Genomic DNA, 21,275 nt, shown 5'->3' on the forward strand with positions numbered 1-21,275 from the left:
GGCCCCGAGACCCCCTGCGATATTGCATGCTGCTCCCCGAGGCGCCCCAAACCTGCTGCCAGGGACGGGCCACCCCACCACAGGGGGCCACATCTCCCCGCGCTGCCACCGTCCCCCCGTCCCCGTTGTGCCTCACGCCTCGGGCAGCCTGGCCGGGAGCCTGTTCTGAGCAACCCTGGGCAGAAACCCGCCGGTCGCCCTGGGGAGGCGATTTCGGCAAGCCCATCGCGCCGGGAGGTCGGGCAGCAAAATGCAGCGGCCGCTGCCACACGAGACAACAGAGTAGCCACAGTGCAGAGTCATACAACAGACGGCAACATGCAGAGGGACACCGGCTCAGTCCGACAGACCAACAGCCCAACCTGACGCTGAAGAGTGTCTGAAGCTCCAGCACGAGCAGACACGTTTGCACATTTGGAAACAGCTGGCTTTAGAGGCAGCAATTTGGCAATGTTCTCTGGTTACGTGAGAGCAGTTTTACTCCAAGGCGGAAAGCACAAGTTTGAACCAAGGTTGGGTCTTTAACAACCTCCTCTTTCAAGCCTTTGTGTCTCTTTTCTAGAGCTGCATTACTGCTGACGATAACCAGAGACAGCTGTCACTCCTGTGCCGAGGACTACGTCCCGAATGCTAATCGTCACAAACAAAAATCACATGTAGAGAATGTGACACGCATGGCTCTCGGTGAGGTGACACGGTGCCCAAATTAAATCGGGGTGATCGTTTTTAGGCATACAATGACAAACAGGTACAGGAACACTCAGGAACAGAATAAAAAAAAAAAAGAAAAAGAAAAAGAAAAAAAAATGTCATCGCTTTCAAGAGGTCAGCACCAGTAAGGTGAGCGAAGCACAGAGAGGAACATCAGAAATCATCCAGGCAAAAAGAAAACAAAAAACAAAACAAAAACTCGGTTGCATCTCCCAACTCATCACAGGACTCCAAGCCACCTCCTGCCTGCCCTCCAGGATCCCAGCATCCTTTCAGGTACACGGGATGACTGACTCACTGACTCACTGACTGACTGGTGACGAACATGAGCTATGCATGTACACTGGCAGCTTCGGGATGGGTGTGTGGCAGTCGATGGGATGGCAGAAGAGAGAAAGAGAGAGAAAGAGAGAGGGCAGAATTGTTCTTCTTCCTCTTACCGTATCCTTGGAGGACCTACGTCTCTTGAAGCTGGAGGCCAGGGTGGAGGTGATGGACCTAAAAGTGGCTTTCTTTTTAGGGTCAGGTTCTGCTCTACCACTTTTTCTATCCTAAAATGAATATGTATAAGTGATTAGATCTCTAGTGTGTTGTTGGAAACGCTAAATCTATTTGAATACTGCCCCGTGTCATGTCCTTCATTTAGGTGAGAAAGCTACTGGAGGTGTCCTGTCACTCCCAGTCCTCCAAGGGCCTCCGTTGACCCATGGCTACAGCACGGCCGCCACACTGCTACAGCTACGGGGCTGGCCTTGCGTCTGGAGCGCTGGAAACCCCTCCGGGACTTAGCCCTGCTCTCCTGGGTGTCTGAGGCCAGGCCGGCACAGCTGACCTCGCTTCCTGGGGATGCTCTGCCTGGCGCCCTGCCCCTCGCTTCCACTGCTAGCCTGGCTAGACCGAGAGGTGAGATGCTGCACCTACCACTAAAAAAATAAAAATAATTGCTCAGGGCCTTTTCTGAGGCTGAATCCTAGTGCCACAAGAGAGAGAGAGGACTGCACTGAAAGAGAAGTCATTGTATGAATATTCTGTAAAAAAAAAAAAATGTATTCAAAAATTTAAATGATGCAGTTGTGCAAAGCCGAACGTGGTTGTTGTTGGTGGTTGTGTGGTTGTTTTTTTGTTCATTTGTTGTTGGTTTTTTTTTTCCAAAGTAAAACAGGTTGAAAAATAAAAGGAAACTGGAAGAAAAAGAAAAGGAAAAAAAGTAAAGGAAAAGAAAGGGAGGAGGCAAAGCGTTAGCGCTATGATGTCATCGGGGTTGGGATGAACTCAAAGAGAAACAGAACTGAAAAATGTAGCCATTGGTGTTAGCGAGTCGGACCTGGTTAGCGCAGGCTGGGAGCACCAGCCGCCATGGTGCGGGGGCAGCGAGCCGTGGGGACCAGCCGCGCTCTGCGGCGGGCGCTGAGAACGATTCCTCCCCAATTGCTTTCGTGCCAATGAGTGTGACCTTTCCGACGGGGGACGGAGTGACCAGGTCTGGCTCTGCTACCGCACGGGGGTAACCAAAATGTATCCCGCTGGTGCGTAGAGCATGCTCGGGGATACATTTGCTCCTCCTTCTCAGTTCTCTCTTTTGCGGACATGCACAAACGGAAAGGAAAGCAAGATGAATGGAATGAAATGTCTTTTTCTTCCATGGCATCTCAGGAAATAGCCATGGCAAAACTGTGATCCCAAAAACCATTATTTTTGTTTGTTTGTTTTAACAAATAAATCTTTCCACTTGCCTACCTTCTAGCAATGTACCAGATACTAGTGCTCTGACGTTTCCTCCTGTGGAAAAGTCTTACAATGTCAAACGGCTCTTTACCATGAGGCTGTTTACCCCCACAGGGCAGCATGCTTTGCTCACAGTCCCACAGACTCTGCCCAAGGACCCAGTGCAGTATTTTCTAGAAGGTTGGCAAGTGAAAAATGGCAGTGCGACTAGTGTGCTCTGTCCCAGCAGCCTGAACCCCCTCGGTGCTGCTGTTTTTTGGAAGCAAAGGAAAAAAAAAATAATAAAAAAAAAATATTGAAAAATGGCTTTTCCGAGACTCTTAGTGAATTGAACCCAGCGAGCTCTCAGGATACAGCAGCCCGGCCTCGTGCTTCCCCTCACTGCTCTCGAGCAGGTCACCTCCACCCAGGCAGCCCACCCGCGCGCCCCAGCCAGCGCTGCTCCCGCAGGGCCACCGCTCTGGGCTTGTTTTGGGGTCCCCGAGCCTTGTTCTCTCTCTTTCATTTACTGGCTCTGCTGCCAATGGCAGTTGCCTAAAGGATCTCTTGCTCTCTGAACGCTGGGTTGCTTCCCCAAGGAAAAAAAGCAGCCCAGGCAATTCAAAGAGAGCCTCCATCTGCCCTAAACTGGGATTTGGGGGCACCGTGGGGCTCAACCCCAAAAGCAATGGGATAAGGGAAGTGTGAGGCTGGTGGCCCACGGACGTGCCCACAGCTCAGTGTCACTGCCAGGCACCACTGGCACTCCCAGGCTCCCCGGCCTGGGTGGCACGGAGGTGCTTCAGGGATGGGAGAATTCGGGGAGAGCCATGGTTCCATGGAGGGGGCCTGGGGCAGCCTCGGCACTGACAGGTACCGGCACTGCTGGCTCCCATGTGGGGAGATGTCCTTGTCTCCAACTGGCAAGAGCACGCACCACCTCTTTTTGGAGTTGGTCTCAGGTATGGCAAGGGCTACTTTGCCCCCAGGGAATGGGCAGGGGGTGGTAGGTGATGGAAACCATCCCTGGAGCATTTTTCCACCTGAGCACTGGGCAGGGATGCTCAGTGGCAGCAGATTAACCCTCCCGTCTGCTGGTGAGCGTGGCCGGAGCCACCAGCAGGATAGAGCACCTGCAAAAGCAGCCACACTGGCGCGGTGTGCTCGGCCACAGCAAGACATGACTCAGGCACACGGTCACCAGCAGAGCAAAGTCCCCATCCCGAGCACCACTGGGGACGTTTGGTCCAGATCTCTGCCCTGGCTGGAGCTGTGCACGACACCTCCCGGGAGAGATGGCATCGGCCAAGGGCAGCTCCCAGGGACAAGGCAGGGACCCTACCCTATAGCTTGCTAGGTGCCAAGGAGCACCCAGCTGGGGTTACTTGGGTGCAGGGTGGGGGACAGAGGGCCCCATGCTAATCCACAGCTCTGCATTCACTCATTTGGTGAAGGAATGGAAAACGCACCTGTTGGAGATTTGCTCTAAAAACGGTTTGTCCTACCTGCAGGTTTTTCCTCCACACATTAACGGCCGCAAACGCCAGCTGCATCTGCTTCCTCCGCGCGTCCTTATGCCTTTTGTAAGCTATTTCTATGAATATTAAAAATATCCCGGCAACAATACCTCCAGCCACCAGCATAAACACACCTGAAATAAGCAGGAAAGTTACAGGGGGCAATGGAAATCGCAACATGACACTTCATTTCCTCTGTCTCACGCTCAGCAACAGGAGCATCTGTCAACCCAGGGTCCCCCTGGCCCCCTGCCATCCCCCCACAGTCCTGGAGGGGCTGGGAAGGGGAACGCTGCAGAGCAGGACAGCGCTACAGTTTGGGTACCCGCAGAGATGGGCAGAAAGGTGACGGGGTGCTGGATGACTGTGCAAGCTCCTGTCGGTTGGGCACAGGGCACGGGCTGTGCTGCAGTGATGCTGGGGACAGGCACAGTGCGCTGAGTGCTGCACCCAGCACCAGCGCAGACCCCATCCCCTGGGGCTGTGTGGTCGTTTGGACCAGAAACACAGCTCTGGTGCTCCTGTTTGGCTCATTGGGAAGGGCAGCTGTGCACAGAGCTCTCTGTGCTGTCCTGGCCCGCTGCGACTCTCGGAGCTGACATTTTGGGAGTGGTGTCTTGAGTAGACAGAGCAAAGTGCCCCCTCCCTTGGTGCTTGTGCCCTGGGTGGCGGTGCTGGTGAGGACAGGGTCCCGTTGGACACCCCTCGTCCTGCATCACCATGATGCCTGAGTGAAGGACTGGCAGCACTGCATTGCTGCAAGGGGAGAGCCCATCTGGGGGATCTCACAGTCTTTGCAAAGGGGGACCAAGGAAAAAAACCCTCTGTATTGCTTATCCTCCTCCTGCCCCCCGCCCACTGCCCAAGGCCAGCCGGGACACGCTCCTCAGGGCTGGGGAGCTGCCCCTCACCGCCAGCTCCCTCCTGCAGCAGGGTCCTCGCTCGCCTCCGCGGCTGCTCTCGCCTCCCCCGAGGTGCTGCTCCCCTCTCTCTGCCTTGGCGACAGCTCTGATTCCACTGTGACAGCCGCAGTTTGGCCAGAGCAGAGGGAGGGGAGCAATGTTCAAAGCAGGACAGCCCCACCGCTGAGGAAGCCACCCCAGGGAAGGTGGGGGAAGCTTTGCAGAGCTGTTTCGGACAAGGTTAGATTGGAGCCCAACACAGCAGCCTCCCAGCGCTAGGAAAGCACAAACCCAGAAGAAGCAGAGCTTTGGCCCGAGAGGAGAGCCCCGGAGAGGAGAATGTCTTGAGCGAAAGCAGGCTACCCAGCGAAGAGGAAGAAAGAGGTTTGCAGAACAAACCTGCCATATTTTCAAAGGTGAGTGTTGCTGGGGCATTGCTACGGGAATCACACTCCTGATACCTCACCCAAGTCTTGTCCAAATCCTCCATGAAGCCGTTCTCGTGGGACCTGAAAGCACAAGCAGACACGACAGAGTAGTCACTGGGGACCAGCCATAGGCAGCTGGGGCACACGCTTCTGGTGCCTTCATGCCCTCCGTCCTAGGAGTCTGCACGTGCCTGCAGCCTACAAACACACAAACCGACAGTGCGTGTGCGTGCACATTTGTGTGTGCACACCTGGCTGGCTGCGTGTGTGTGCACATGCATGTGCATGCGTGGCTTTTACATAGAGAGTGTGGCCTGTCTGCAGTGGCCATCTGCACTGCGTGTGTCTGCATGCCACCAGGGCCGCTTGGGAGCTCAGGCAATGCAGGACCCCAGTTCTATCTGGTGAACACCAGCACCCTCCAGATCAAAGCAGGGGCAAAACTGCTGCCTGGCAGCTCCCCGCTGTGCGTGGCGAGGGCTGGGACTTCCCAGCAACTTGGTGTCACAGCTTAGAAGGAAACAAACCATGTCCTCGCCTGTTTATGCCTGAACAGGTAGCAAGCATGGAGGTAGGCACAGAGCATGCATTCCCCCCATGGGTCCCCCTTTCCTGGTATATCCCCACTGCCTTCCTAGGCCACCTGTAGCCCTGGGCTTCCCTAGCCTCTCCCAGGAGGACACCAAGGACTCTTGCTGCCTCTCCAGACTTCTCATATTGTTGTCCCAAATCCCATCTGTCCCGCTGCCACCCATCCTCATGGTAAGACCACCCCACAGATGGGGTCCCATGGCTCCCTACATTGCCCTGGGTCCTGCCTGTGTCTTCCACATCCTGCTGACCCTCCCTCTCAGGCTTTTTGTCTCCGCACCTTAGGCAGGACCCTGATTACTCCTGGCCCTGTCTCTCCATAAAATTAATCTCACATGTCCCCCTCCTTCCATTTGCTTCTTCCCAGCTGCCTGTTGCTCCATCACCACATTCCTCTGTCTGCAGGGAGTGTGGCATTTCTGAACTAATACAAGGAAAGCCCTTTTCATGCATAATATCAGACCGACTTGCAGCACTGTATGCTGCAGGCTAATGCGTGTATAAAATGTAAAAAAGCCTTAACTGGGCTCAACAGGACTGCCATATCTCTGCCTGACAGGAATAGCCAGAGTTGAAAGAAAAAGCCCTGGGACACCACGCCAGGGCAGCGCAGTGCTGCTGGCCAGGCTGAGCTCGCAGGGAGAAGCGGGGAGATGCCAGTACCTCTGCCTGCTGCTGCAGCCTGTGTCCTGCTCATGGGGACGTGGTGTTGGATGGCCTCAGGGCTGCTCGCTGCCCACTTTGCCTACGCTTCTGTGGCTGAGCACAGCTCCTGCTCCCTGCCCTGCTCTGCTCTGCCCTCCCACCAGCTCTGTGCTGCTTACCCAGCCCTGAGGCCAGAGCTGGGGCCCATGGATGCCCACCCAGGTCACTCAGGCACATCCCCTCCATCAGGAGTGACATGGCAGCCCCCAGACCCCCTGTCCCTGCAGCGGGTTTGAAGGGTTGGGGTGGCAGTGTCTGGCACGAGACTACTTGCGTGCTAACACATGCAGCATTCGGGGCAAGCCCCATGCCAAGAGCTGTGTACGGACTTGAGGATGGCCAGGGAGACGTTCTGCTTCCACGGGCTGTCCTTGCGCATCCCAATCCCGAAGCCAGAGCGGAAGAAAAGCTCCCCCGTCGTCACCAGGTCACACTTCTGGGAGGCTTCAAACTCCAGCACCGCCGAGTCCCAGATGAAGGCATGGAGCTTGCTGGACACCGAGAGAGGACAGACAGGTAAGGCTGGGCACCCCAGCTTGTCTGTAGCCACCGTGGGCACAACAGGGTGCTCCCAGCCCTAATTTAAACACTGAAGAGCATCACCCTTCTCCCAGCAGGGTCTGCGCTGCTGGGAGGCAAAAAGGCTTGGGAAGATTTTGAAGGAGGAGTATGAAGGGTTTACATGGGATTTGAAGCCACCCAGCCTTGCTCAGAAGCAAGTGCAGAGGAAGCCATGACCAGGGCCAGGGCTCCGACTGTGCCCTTCCCCACACAGACATCGTGCTCTCCATCCAGAGACCTGGCACACACCAGGACTAGGAAGATCCCACCCACCACCAGCTGGTCAGGTCCTGTCAAACCATGCTTTGACTGCAGCTCCCTCCAGGTTTGCATCAGCCCTGCTTGCTCCACCAAACTGCAGCTCCCTGAAACTCTTCCCAGCATGGCCATGCAAGGTGCTGGCCCCACTCACTTGTCCCTCACTGCCTGGATGGCTTCGGCAGCGCTCTCGTAGTTGTGTTTCTCCATATGCCGGTACATGGTGCTCAGCTCCACCTGCCGTCGGAAGTAGATGTCCACCGAGCTCTGCTTCACCGTGGCATAGATGAATTTATCAGAGGGGTTGCGCAGCTGAAAGGCAAGGGCAGGGCTCCTATTTCTTCTGTCCCTCAACCAAACTGGATCACCCCAAAGCTGTGTTTCCTAATTTCCCATCTCCTTCAGGGACCTGTTTCCCAGAGAAGACCTCGATCTGAGCACAGCTGAAGATGCCATGGGGCAGTGGATGATCTGAGACCATGCTGGTGGGGCAGGGGATGCTATGGGAAAGGGGCTGTGGCACTGAGGATGCAGGAGACCTGTGGATGTCCTGGGGCTGGCAGTGCTGTGGGCAGAGGACACAGTAAGGGTGTGGGATGCTGTGGGTCAGCGCTGCTGTGGGGTACATTCCTGCATGCCTGGGCTGATAGCTGTGGCTGTGTCCTTGCCAGAGCAGGAAATGAGTTTGAGACATGCTGGTATCTGCTGAGAGTATTGACTGCACCGCAGGGACAATTGCATTAGTTATAACTCATCCATAATGAATCGTTTCCTCGTTGGTTAGTGCAGGCTCTCCAGGAACTGGCAGGCAGTTTGGCTGGGTACGTGCTATTTCTGGACATTTTTTTTCCTGCTGATCCCTCCCTGTGTCTGTCCATTCCCACCCAGCACAGGGGCTCAAACCCACCAGCAACAGCCCCAGGCGAAGCTACCCGGGGCTCAGCTCCCTGGCACAGACCCACAGCCATGTTGAAGCAGGACCCTGGGTACTACGAACCACATTATATAAGCCAGGAGATACCCGCTGGAGGCATCTGCATCTCTGCCCAGAAGTGGACAGGGAAGGGGAAAGCAAGCAAGGGGTCATTACCCGGGGGTCGTTAATGCCCGTAATTCTCTCCTCAGGCCGGTCTAACACCAGGAAGGCTGCCAGATTGGCAGTGTATGAAGCCACAATGATCATAGCAAAGCCAGCCCACACCATGCCAAGAATACGGGCAGAGAAACTCCGGGGAGCACCTGGAGGGAGAGAGGCAAGGTCAGACTGACACAACAAGGGCTTGACTTGGTCACCAGCGCCGTGTCCATCCCACATGAGACCAATGGCAGCTGCAGGTGCGCATCATCTATCTGCTCTGCTGACAGTTGTGCAAGGACCCCAAACCAAGGAAAACCCAGTTCCTTCCAGGACATGATGTGTCTCACCCTGAGTGGGTGGGTAACCCTGGGCAGGAGAAGCAGCCCAAGAAGGACCCATTTCCCATCACTGACGGTGAGGGGTGGCAGGACGGTCCACACAAGTGCCACAAGTGTGCCAACCCCATGTCACTGAATGCCCTACCAGCCCACTCCATGGAAAGCTCAGAAGATGAAGTTCCCTCATGGCATCACCCCTGACACAGAGGGAGGCAGTGGGAGAGGACACAGGCTTCTCCTCAGGCCCAGTGTCCCCCCCAGCTCAGGGCTGGGGTTGCATGGCAGAGCAGTCCCACTGCACACTGTGACGCACCTTCTCCGATGCCGGAGTTCAGCAGGACTCCCCAGGAGAACCACATTGCTGAGGAGAGGGTCAGGGCATCTTCCTCCTCCTCCTCACTATTCACTTTGAACCGGCCAAACGGGCTGGAAAACAAGACGGAGCTGTTCTCATATCTCTTATCTGGGTTCCTAGGGCTCTCCACTGTGCTGTAAGTGTCCTGACACAGCCCTGCCTCACTCATCCCTACAGACTGTGCCTGTGCCTCAAACAGCTCTTCACCCCTCATGTCCCACTGCCTTGCATGTCCCCTCTGCTGGTCTGCATCCCTGTCTGGCTCACACTGGTATTGGTCTCATCATGCTTCTGTCCAGGTCAGAAGATCATCTGATTCTGGCCAGCTCAAGCCTTTCCCACTGTAACATGGAGGAGTCACCGCAGATTAACTGCAAAAGCCTCTGGGCACAGGGCTGAGGCAGGGACAGGCTCCCTGCCCTTCAGAGGAGCTGCCTCAGGGCCAAGGGAGGGGACTAACTCAGAGCCCAGGGGCTGACGGTCCCCTTGGTCAGGCATCACCACAGCACACGGTCTGACAGGCGTGTTCCCACATAGCCAAGTGCTGGGTACCCCACATATCCATATCTTTCAGCCTAGCAGCAGCCAGAGAGGCTGTGAACCTCATCCTGGGGCTGGTGGGGCAGAGAAATGGGTTTGGCTCCTGTGAGAGCCTCCTGAAGGGCTGCAGGGCTGTGCCTGAGTAAGACACTGCGGGGACCCAGGGGATGGTTCCCAGGAGCACCTCCCTGTCCCCTCTAGCCCTTGGGTGATCCGAAGTGCACTCACCTGAATCGGTCTAAGAGGTACAACATCACTGCCACCACGTGCACAGACAGCCCCACCAGCAGCCAAAGCGTGCTCTGGAAAGGCTGCATGAACGAGTCCAAGGTGCTGCGGGGGATTTCCTAGCACACAGGAGAGAAGTGAACAGCGCTGACACGCATCGCGCCTGCACCTTGCCCAGCTGGCTGGACTCACAAAGACCCCTGACCTGCTCTGAGCTCCTCCTGCTCTGCTACACAGGAAGGCTCAGAGTGGCTGAGACAAGCCCCAGCATTAAAACCAGCAGCCTGGAGGCTGGCATCCCACAGCAAAGGCTGGGATTTGCAGCGGCTGCCCTGGGGTGGCCCTGGGCATGGTGCAGGCATGGCACGTCTGCAAGCTAGGGAGCAAGGGGCCTGTTCTACAAAACATCCCATCCCATCCCATACCTTCTTCACAAGGATGGTGAGGCCCTGGTACTTGAAGGGTTTGGAGAACTCAATGTACTGTGCCCGCTCGTTGTTGATGGTGAGGGGAGCCACAATCATGTCTGCTTGGCCGCTCAGTAGCTCCCCCATCATCCCATTCCACTCCTTCTTGTTGCTGTTGTTAACCTGCCAGAGAGCCAGTGCAGGATCAGCCCACTGCCCCGACACCTGTCCCCCACCAGCCAGGACCCCCCCCCCACTTTGTGGCAGGCATCCTGCACTGCCCTCCCATCCCACTCCTGCTCCAGAGAAAGGCCTGTGGGTGTTTCGACATACAATACGGGCAAAGAGATATCACAGGCAGCCCAGACTCACCCGCTCTTGGGTACCAAATTTACCATCAGCCACCAGGTGAACCTCATAGGTGAAGTTCATCACCCCTGCCAGCCGGATGAGCAGGTCGATGCAGAAGCCGTAGCAGCACAGTGCCACGGTTGGGCGGCCTGTGGGCGGGAGAAAATGGGGGGGACAAGTGGAGGCAGCAATTTGCCAGGGACCCCATGCAGGATCCGTGGCTGTCCCCAGCAAGAACAGCCACCTGCATGGCTCTGGTTTTGTATGAGATGTAATCACATTATTCAGGCAGGGCCATCCACTCTGACTGCCCTTTCCCATTGCTCCCATCACCTATGGGTGCTGGCAAGCTGGAGGCAAAGGGGTCTCGATTCATTTTCTGTGTCCCAGTGAGGCGGGCTGAGGGTGCTACTGAGCCCTGCAGGTGATGGAGGCGGCTTGGTGCCTGCAGGCTGTGCTGGAGGGGTGCTAACATGAACCCATCAGTTTGAACACAGTCCAGGACACAACGCGGGGCTGGGGTGTGTGTGTGTAAATGTGCACAGGAAAGCGTGATGGACCAAGGGGATGCACTTCAGGAGGATTTGGGCAAGCCTGGCATTGCTAAGCAGCTCGTACTCCCCACCGCGTGCTCACTCCTACTCCTGAAACAGGCTTAACAAAATGGTTTGAAACTGGTGTTGTTAGTACCAGTACAGCAGGTGCTAATGTGCCTTGAGGATCTCCCTTCTGCTTGAGATCAAGGATAAGAGAATTGGAGCATGTCAGGAGACAGAAACATGGGATGCAATCCCCCATAACAGCCCATCTGGAGCCCACCCAGAAGAGACACAGTGGGAAAGTAATCTGTTGGGGTCGAAACCCTGAATCCCAGTGCCTAGTTACTGCACAGCACTACTGTGGGGCTGAGCTGACAGAGGGCAGTTGGGGGCTAAGTATGCTGTCACCTTTCTGGTCCTCATCCTTTGGGCCTCCTGAATGATGAGCAACCTCCCTGGGCACCCCTTCTGGGGACAGGAGTCCTCATCAGCTGGGAGGGCTGGGGGAGCTGCTGCGCTCACCACCAGACTGAGTTACCTGGGATGGTCTCGTTGGGTCCGGTGCAAAAGACCTTTTTCACAGGATCTCCATTGATGGTGAATTCCTCCCTGCATGTCCCATCTGCTTGCGTGGGCTTCACATACACAAAGGGCTCTTGATGGATTGTCACGATCTGCAAGGTGAAGCACAAACACCCTCTTGCCGGTTCCCCTCCAGAGTTATGCTCCCCTGGGTGGTGAGCTGGGCTGCCCTCTCCTTGTAAGCATGGCCAAAACACCATGGTGCCCTCCTCCGCTGCCATCTCAGCACGTGAGACTGCTCAGCCCAGCAGTGGAACCTGGCTGTGGCATGGGGAACATTTGCTTTTCCTGCACCCAAGATGACGACTAGCCATATTGGCATCCTCCTTTGTGTGGCACTCACCTCAGCCTCAAAGCCTGTCACACCCTTCTCTCCCTAACAGGAGGCTGATGACAGCACACAGCCAGGATTAGTGCCCTGAATAGAGCTCTAAATGCTGTCACACTGCCCCAAGCTAATGCAGATATTTCAGTCCTGCCTTGGACCTTTTCAGTAAAGCAGCATCCCAACACATCTGCACCACCTCTGCAGGAATAAGGGCTCACTGCCAGTGGGAATGTCTGATTTCCCTTGCCTGGACACTAGGACAAATGAACGGCCACACTGGTAAGACTAGCCTGCCCAGGATCCAGTCACTAAAGTGGCTGCTGGGCTACACTTAAGGGAAGAGCATGAGAAGCAAAGCAAGAGTGGAGGGACCTTCTCCCAGTGTCACGTCCAGCTTCTGGCCATCAGCTCTTCAGGGAGCTCCTCAGCCCAACACTGCAACCACCTGCCCACCTCCACTAACTTGTTCCATCTCCTTTTGAACCTGTTTCCTCCTGGCCTCTGCACTGTCTAGTAGCAGTAGGCTCCAGAACTGAACTATGCCTTGGCCAAAGGAGCCCATCCCCGTGTGTCCTGCAAACCCATGCCAGGTGCCAAGAAATGGTGAACGCCTTATCCCTCCATCCCTCCCTTCTGTACTCTTATACCCCCTTTCCAGCTGTCTCTCTCCAAGCCAAAGGATGCCTGCCAGCCTATCTAGTTTGTCTCCAGCTGGAAGCTGTGCTGTAGCTCTGAACACCCTCCAGTACCTTCTCTAAGTTGTTTTGTTACATCCTCTCGAGCTGCCAGGTGCCCTGGGTTTGCAGATGCTGCTGACAGCTGCAGAGGCAGCAGTGGAAGTGGGAGGCAGATAAAGTCAGAGCCCTGCATGCAGAGAGCCGAGGAGACCCACCACTCCCTAATGCCGTTTGCTGTTACCTTCAGCTTGGTTGACATCTGATAACCTTGAGGTTTCTCAGTTTCTCCCCCTGGCCAGATAATCTTCCGGTCATTGGTCAAGACCTGTGATCAGTCCAAGAGGAAGGAGATAGACATGAAGCCACAGACAGACACCCCAGCGTACCCACCCCTCCTACCCAACCTGTCCAGGCCTGTACATACGTGGCTGCCGTTGTAAATCCCAACTTGGACCAGTTTCCGATTCTGCAGGTTCATGATGCTGTAGTTGGCAAACTTCCTGTCCCCATCCTCATTGAACTCCACCCGTCCCGTGACACCCTCTGAGTACTTGGAGGACATCAACACCCTACCAAGAGAAACACAGCAGGGCCAACCTAGAAAACCTGCTGTGGCTATTGGGACATCTAAGAAGGCATCAGAAAGGCAAATGCTTTCTCTCAGTTGCCTGCCATATGCTCGCTACCCTATAGATACACAGACAAGGCTACCTATGGTCTGTTCATAGACCTGTGGTCTTCCCCTCCTGGTGGACGGAGTCAGTTTCCCAAACGTTGCACTCCCATATCTTGTCATTGTCCCTTGTTTTCCACCAGATCAGTCCCATTACCTTAAGGAATGGTCTATCCCACAGCACCCAAGGACACCTTCCTCTGGGGGTCCCTTGGGAGCTGTGTCCATGCCACTGTTCCTGGTGCTTCTGTCTGCCTGTAACAGCCTGGGTAGTGCCCCAGGCACACACATACACCACCAAAGGGAAAACCAGCCCCCAAACCCTGGAAAGATGATAGTGAAGACACGGAAGAATTGCCTGAGCCATTTGCAGAGCACCATAGAGAACAACTTCAAATACCTCATGCCAAAGATTGAGTTGCTGCAGAAATTTTTCTAAAATAATCTTCAGGCTTTGCAGGTCTCATGCTCAACAGAACTCATATCTGCAGCAGGGGCATCCCACAGACACCACGACCTCGTCTGCAGAGAGCAACCCCTGGCACAAGATCCCGCTGCCAAAAGCAACCCCCTGGTGCAGGTGGCACACTGCAGAGAGCAGCCCTCCCACACAGGGACCCCAAGGGAATTGCTGCTTTACCAAGATCCAGCCTGCAGAACAGGTCCTTGGGGCTCCAACATCTGCAGTGATGTAGCCCAAAACCCCACACAGCACCAACACTGGCTTCTGGGAAGCCCATGCAGCATCTGCTGATGTCACTGCCCGCAGCAGCAAGGTCCAACACGTGCATGCTCTGACCTGCTGAGACCCCGCCACCCAAAACCACAGCACCAGTCTTTGCCACAGCAGAGAGAAGCCTGCCCATGCATCGAGATGTCCTGCCCCCAAGTCCTGCTTGCAGCACACGGACCCATGCCACAGCCCTGAAATGTTCGGCAAGAAATGTGTCCGCAGCACTGAGCTCCAGTTTGACAGAAATCCCCTTCACCCTGGATGTGGCAGAAACCCCCCCTTTCTTCCCTCTTCCACCCACAGAATTAAGATCCAGACCAGAGGAGATCATGGCTCCCAGGTCTCTTCTTCCTAGAGTTGTTCCCTGCTCACACTGATCCCAGCTGCCCAAGAACTGTGCAGAACATGGGTTGGCATGAACTGAACTGGTGGCAGGCACCAGGATGACGCCTAAGCAGACAGGACAAACTGGGGTCAGTGCCTGAGACCATGTCCCAGCTAGCGTTCTAGGAGAGATGTAGCCCTCACATCTGAATCATGCAGGAGAGTCCAAGCAGTCCTGTGCCACATGCCCCAAAGCTTTAATGACAGATACTCTGAACAAAGCTACTGTGTTGCCCTCCTGCACCTTTTCCATGTGCTCCCACCTTTTCCAGCTCTCCCCTAGCAGGTCCTCTGCTCCCTCCAGCAGGACCCTTTCCCAAATACCTCTTGAAAAGAGGTCCTGTCTTCCAGATGTTGGTGTTGCCCACACAACCTCGTGGCGGGTCTGTGATATTCTCCTTCTCAAACAAGTCATGCACGGCCTGGGCCACCACCGCGACAGCATCACTGATGTGGGCTGACTCGTTCTTCCCGTTGATGAGCTGCAGACCGATCACTCCTGCCACAGGTAGAGGGGAGAAGGCAGGTCAGCACCCCCAGGCACACCGGCTGCTCCAGTGTCACTGCCATGCACAGGGCTTGGGGACCAGCAAGCACAAGGTTATGTGCCGAGGACATCGTGGATGCGGCTGGGGACTTGCCTGAGCTTCAGGCAGGAGCAGGCAGGGGAAGCGGCTGCAGCAGCACTGGGCTGGCACTGTCCTGCCTGCTGAAGTGGGACTGGGACAGCTACACAGACCGCTGACACCCTGTGCTCCATCTCCCCACTGCATCGCTCAAGCCTTTCCCCGAGGTGATGATCAGCTCGCAAAGCCCCGTGAGCTGGATTTGGGGCATGACAGGGTGGCCAAGGCTGCCAGAGTGCTGTCCCCCCGTGCAGGCAAAGGGAGCGGAGAGCAATGTGTGGGACCCTCCACTTGCTTGGGACCACCATGGCATTGCGTTCCCCCAGCCCAAGGGGTCCCCGGGAGGGCAGGTGCCAGTCGTCCCAGCTCCGAGCAGGCTCCTCCAAGCCTGGCTGACAGCAGGACGGGCACCTCTGGCGGGTGCCTACCATCAGGGGCGTAACGCAGGGCATTGCCCGATATCTCCCGTTCCCCCACCAGCCACACGTAGCCGGAGCCTGTCATATTGAGCATGGCTGCTGATCTGTACACCGTGGCCGCATCATCCTCACTGCAACGAGAAGAAGGGAACGGCAATGTGGCTCCAGGTGCCGGATGGCCCCTTTTCTCCTGTATTGGATCCCAAGGGGGTGGCAGCACCAGTGAAAACATCCCCAGGCAGCCCTTCTCTGGTAACTGGTTCTCCTGGGCAATGACTAATTCCTTGCAAAGGGAACCTTTCTCTCGTCTTCATCTAATCCCACAGCACCCAGCACTGCTGAGCATCTGCAAATCCAGCCCATTCCTTATGGCTTACTGTCTATAGGCATGGGGACAATAAGACTCCCTTCCTTCACAGGTGGATCAGGACACATCATCAGTAACTATTGCTGCTTTTGCAGCTGCTAACACTTGGCAAGGCAGCCAGAGGTCTAAACCATAATTGCAAGGTCCCTGGCCAGCAGCGTGCACAGCATAGCATCCACGCCCTGCCTGGGACATGGGGCTCTCAGTGGCTTTTCTCTCATGCTCCTGGAAAGGACAAGAAGCCCCAAATCTGCACTGACTCCAGCGCTGGGCAAAGGGGAGACTGAGGAAATCAGAGCAGGGAGGGGGAAGGGACAGCTCTGCCTTACCTGGCCGAAAGGATGATGACACGAGCCTCCAGCTCCTTAGCCTCCAGCAGCAGTGACGTCACGTTTTTGGTTCCAGGATCAAACTGAAGCACTTTCTCAGCCTGTGGTTAGTGTGAGCAAAGCTGGTTAGTGGGGGAGCCCCAGGACTGCTTGTGAGAGCCATGCTATCTAGAAAAGGGTCAAGAGAATTCATTAAACTGCACAAAAGTCAGCTAAATAAGATGGGTTATAGCTATTTTTTTCTTTTTTCTTTTCTTTTCTTTCTTTTCTTTCTTTCCTTCCTTCCTTTCTCTCTTAAGATTTTGGCTTTTTGGTTTTTTCTTTCTTTTTTTAATATGTTTTTTATTTTTTTTGCACTGTGCATGCAAACTGAAGTCAATCAAGACCCAAAAAGAGGCGTGCATTGTACAGGAAAGAGAAAAAGGCTTTGAAATGCAATTGAAAACTCAAACGAGTGTTGTTTTTCAAAAACATGGGAAATGAAAAAAACATATTGCACAGGGTTAACCTTTGGGAGCAGAAGTGAACAACTTACACCAAGGAACCGTTTCCTTTGGGGAGGAAAGGGGGTTGGTTCAACTTTTCAAAAAAAAAAAACTTGCAAGTTAATTACTGGTTCACATGCATGTTTCAAAAAGAAATCCTTCCAGGGTCAGCTGGCTAGGTTTCCATTCTCAAGTCCAAACCAAACTATCTCAACATAAAAACGTGCTACCAAGAAACATAGTCATGGATCTTTTTTTTTTCTTTCTTTTCTTTTCTTTTTTTCTCTTTCTCTTTTTTTTTTCTTTTTTTTTTTTTTTTATTTTTCTGGTGGCTGTGGCTATTTTTCATTTGCTAGTTAGGTTGGTGGGCGGCGTGCATTTCCATGCATATATACCTTGGGTCCTCGCTTGTTGTCATAGGAAAGTTGGTCGAGGTTTTCATAGTTCCTTTTTTTACTCTGATGAATAATGTGCACAGAGAAAATATGTAGACACAGAAGAATATTATAAACAGTTGAAAATGACGTGTAGTAAAGCAATCCAACATCCACCTCCTCCTCCACTGTTTGCTAAAGGGTCTCTATAACGCTGGAGCTCGCAAAAACCACTATCAGGAGAGAGTGCCTCAGCTCTCACGGGAGCGTCACGGTGCAAAGCCGTACCGGTTAGAGCAAGCCTGAGTGTCACAGCTGGTGCGATGCAGTTGCATTTCCCTTGCGGGACTGGGGAATTCTTCAGCAAGAAATTTTTATCTTAAACTCAGAAACAATCTACGCATCTCTAAGGGCCTAAGTGGTGGGATTTCCATGGAATTACTGTGGAAGTAAAGGACAAAATGTTGTGTACGGAAAGTGCTGGACAAACACAAACTGTTACAGTTAAGAGTATTAGCATTACTACTGTCACTATTATCATTACAATCCTGTCCACCCTAAGAGAGTTCACAGCAGGTAAGATGTCTCAGCTGAACTTCTCACCTCCTGCAAGGAGGGAGCAGCTTTTTGGAGCTCTGTTGCTGTCCAAAAGAGAAAGAAAAAGCTCTCTACAACTTGTGTTGGCTCAAAGCGTGGCAATATGAAGCAATGGTGATCATGGGATGGCATTGCAGCTTTTACCTGGTGCTTGGGGAGGGCCGAGGGCACCTCGTGGCTCTGCAGCACACAAGTGGCCCTGGGAGGCACATCTCCTGGAGACCACAAAGCCCAGAACCTGGCCCTACACGTGGCTAGGGGGGGTCACTGCTTGGTGGTCTCCATGCTGCTGACTGGAGTATCACACCTGGACTAGGGGCAGGTGGCTGAGTGTGCACTGACCCTGCAGTAATGGAGCGGAGCAGAGAGCCTGCTCCTCCCCTTGTCTCCTGCCTGAGACACTTCTGCTGCTTGGCCCCAAAGGAGCCAGGGGCAAGAAACCTACTTCTAGATAGGTTTCCTCTCCTCCAGGCAGTGTGCTGAGGGTCAACAGCCCCTGTTCTCAGGAGCCTTGACCCTGCAGCAGCGTGCACAGAACCCTGCGGATCTTCCTGGGAGCAGCCTTTGTGGCCACGCCAATAACATCAACCTGATAGCATCTGCAGGATAGTGCTCGGCAAGTTTTGGTGGGACATAGTCTGACCTCTTCTTCTTGGCCCTGTCCCACCCCAGCTGGGCATCCCTGATCAGTGTGTATGGGGTTTGGGACACGGCTCTATTCCGATCTCCATTTCGCAGCATCTTATGGCAATGGCAACTGATCCCTGCCAGGAACCCGAGCCTTTGCATCCCAGTAATGCAAGGGTTCATGTTTCCAGGTTGTTCCTGAGGCAGCCAATTTTTATCTCTGCATCTTGCTTTCCGAACTAAATAGCTTGCCTCTTCCTGAGCACTCAGACCAGTTTTTGGCAGGAAGTTTTGCCAGATCTCCTTTCCGTGCAGCTGTATGATCTTTTCTTTCCTCTCCTTGGACACAGCCTGACAGGTTTTTTATTGCTCAGAGAAGTTGGGTCCTTGCAAGGAGAAGTACCTGAGGAGGCAAAAATCTGCTTGGAGTCCAGGTCTGCCTTCACTTCTGATGACGTTCACAGCAAGGATTTCTGCAATGGCTTCTCAGAGTCTGCTCAGATTGCAGTGAGACCCGGAGTAACAATTGCTTCCAAGGAGAGCAGAGCTGCAGCAGATCAGCATGAATATCCTCCAGCGATGAAGTATTGGCCACTCTTCCTCAGGCACCATCAATTTAGCCAGGAACTTGGTCATCTGTCTTGCAGCCTCCAGCCACAAATCACCTTGTGTGTGTGGGATGTGCTGGCACCTCGACCCAAGCTGGTCAGTAAAGTGAAGCAGAGTCTTGGGTGCAGCAAAGCTGGACCTGGCAGCACCTGATCTCCTCTGCCTCTCCCTGTCACTGTCCCTATTGCCAGAACCAGACCAGTGATGTCTCCTCTCTTTCCCATTTTTCCGTGTGGTCATGCAGTCCTTCCCTGCTCCTCAGCCTGTTTTTCACAGAAGGACCCACAAATTCAAAATTCACTTTCCACCATGTTCTCCAGCATTCACTCCAAAAATTACCAGCTTCATGAACAGCACTGTCCCAGAGAGAGGGAGCCAGCACACCAGGGACCTGTCACCTCTGATTTGGACAAATTCTCAGAGCCTGGCACTCCTTCCCCAGCAGCTTTGGTGCACTGCTGGCCTGCCCGGATGAATGAGCAGAATTGTACTGGGATGGAGCAGTAGCTCCAGGCTAGAGAGTTACTGCAGACAAACCTAAGACAAGGCTAGCACAAGGGGTGCACCAGGGCTGGCCAGCCTCGCCCGAGTGCTGGGCTCCCAATGCCTGCTTCAAGTGCAAATCCATGCAATGGTGCCTGAGTGACACCCGGGGCTGACACAGACTCCAGGGGACACATTGTGCTCAGATCCAAAAGCTCAGGTAGGCAGGTGAGCCTCTGACTCACAGCAGATCCCCCAGGTCCTCAGGGGCTGTGATCCAAGCTTTGAAGAGGCTGAGAACAGGTCTCCTGCCTGCTCCCTCCCCAGGTCCCAGGCTGCCCTTCAGGAGGCTAAGGAGGGGTCCAGGGTACCACTTCATGGCATGAAGAGTCAGCACACCAGTGATTAGAAGAGCAGTTAGACAGCAGAAGAGACTGAGGAAGACAAGAAAGCCCCAGCGGGAATACCTGCTACCTTCAAGACCGGTCAGACCAGTTAGTTTGACCAAAGCAAGCTCCTCAAAGCAAAAAGAAACAAGACGCAGTGGCACACCCAAAGGGAGGACAAGGTGACCTACCACCACAGAGTGCCCAGGCTGGAGGACGGCCAGGGCATTTGCAGTAGCCCAGTGGCTGCTAGGAGACACCAAGACATGTTGTAGATGCAGTGCAAATGTGGGGCAGGTCTGAGGACAGGCCCTCCCTCCCCCATCTTTCAAGACCCAGATCTCAAAGGCTTCCCTGTAGGATGGGCAGGCTGAAGAAGAAATACACGCTGTGCCTGGGAGCATTGTGTGGAACAAGCAAGGAGTGGCATGAGAGGGAGCAGCAAAACGGGATGCACAGGTGCTGCAGGAAAACAGAAAGTGGAAATCAAAAGTTGCAAGGAAAGGGTTGACAGACCAACAGTGGGAACAACCTGTCCACAATTTCCCTGGGTGAGGGACCCTGCACTGGGAAGAGCCTCTGGAGAGAAATACTGGCCCGCTGTCACCCAGCGGGAAGCTGCCTTTGGAGGCAGGAGGATCCCACCATGGTTGGTGGCACACCAGTGTCTCACAATGGCCTAGGATGCAGCAAGGATGAAACTTCTCAGAAACCACCGCCAAACCCAAGCCTGTTGGTCAGTGTGCCAGCCCGCAGCCCTGCACCAGTCGTTCCTCCAGTGACTTGACAAGAGGCGATGATGAGCAGTGGCAGTCTGCACCCTCTGGTCTCTCAGCTCAGCCACCAGCTCCAAGCACAAGAAGTGTCTACAGCCACGTCTCCTCAACAGCAGGTGCCCAGTGTCCAGCACCTGCTGGAGGGGCTGGAGAAGAGCAGGTTGTGGTCCCTGCCTGTCATCCAGGAGGGAACAGCCAGGAATGGGTGCCTGCCCTGACATTGCTGGAGACTTGGAGATGGGCTCAGACTCTGCCCATCCAAAGGGGACCTCACCCTGCCCCGAAGAGGACATGCTAGGACTTCACCCCACAGGGCAGGTGGTGATTCCTCACCTTCCAGACAGGCACCTGCCTTTGAAGCACTGCAGCCGAATGGTTCCCTGCGTTCTCCTTCCCTGCTTGTCTTCAACACTTGCTCAGTCCTTTTAGCCAACATCAGCAGATCTGCGGTAGTCCTCCTGAATTTCTAGCAGGCTTGGGGACCTCCCCTGCTTCCCTCCCGGCTCCCCTGCATGGCCCTGAGTGCAGGTGCAGTGCACCTCCTCGATAAAGCTGCTCCCGCCAGCCACAGCTGCCCTCTTGTAACAGCATGGGGTGTCAGGAAAGC

The 21,275-nt window shown here is 54.6% G+C and overlaps 1 protein-coding gene across 12 annotated transcripts in view; it reads right to left on the reverse strand.

Annotated features, from left to right (window-relative positions):
• GRIN1 (glutamate ionotropic receptor NMDA type subunit 1) overlaps positions 1–21,275 on the reverse strand; it is a 40,223-nt gene that overhangs the window by 6,642 nt on the left and 12,306 nt on the right. For 2 of the 12 annotated variants that reach the window (XM_055721253.1, XM_055721250.1), the window contains exons 4-20: positions 17,212–17,274; positions 16,332–16,432; positions 15,645–15,766; positions 14,915–15,089; positions 13,225–13,369; positions 13,042–13,125; positions 11,752–11,887; positions 10,696–10,823; positions 10,342–10,506; positions 9,917–10,035; positions 9,107–9,219; positions 8,468–8,616; positions 7,532–7,689; positions 6,888–7,049; positions 5,234–5,343; positions 3,921–4,066; positions 1,152–1,262 (exon numbers count right to left, since the gene is read on the reverse strand). In XM_055721253.1, the coding sequence (XP_055577228.1) occupies positions 1,152–1,262; positions 3,921–4,066; positions 5,234–5,343; positions 6,888–7,049; positions 7,532–7,689; positions 8,468–8,616; positions 9,107–9,219; positions 9,917–10,035; positions 10,342–10,506; positions 10,696–10,823; positions 11,752–11,887; positions 13,042–13,125; positions 13,225–13,369; positions 14,915–15,089; positions 15,645–15,766; positions 16,332–16,432; positions 17,212–17,274 (2,187 nt within the window). Of the gene's footprint in view, positions 1–1,151; positions 1,263–2,035; positions 2,288–2,448; positions 2,491–3,920; positions 4,067–5,233; positions 5,344–6,887; positions 7,050–7,531; positions 7,690–8,467; positions 8,617–9,106; positions 9,220–9,916; positions 10,036–10,341; positions 10,507–10,695; positions 10,824–11,751; positions 11,888–13,041; positions 13,126–13,224; positions 13,370–14,914; positions 15,090–15,644; positions 15,767–16,331; positions 16,433–17,211; positions 17,275–21,275 lie in introns of all 12 variants that reach the window. The other 10 variants (XM_055721249.1, XM_055721247.1, XM_055721258.1 and 7 more) reach the window with 6 other exon arrangements.

Source organism: Falco cherrug, chromosome 9 (assembly GCF_023634085.1).
Source record: "Falco cherrug isolate bFalChe1 chromosome 9, bFalChe1.pri, whole genome shotgun sequence".
In the NCBI taxonomy this organism is placed as follows: domain Eukaryota; kingdom Metazoa; phylum Chordata; class Aves; order Falconiformes; family Falconidae; genus Falco; species Falco cherrug.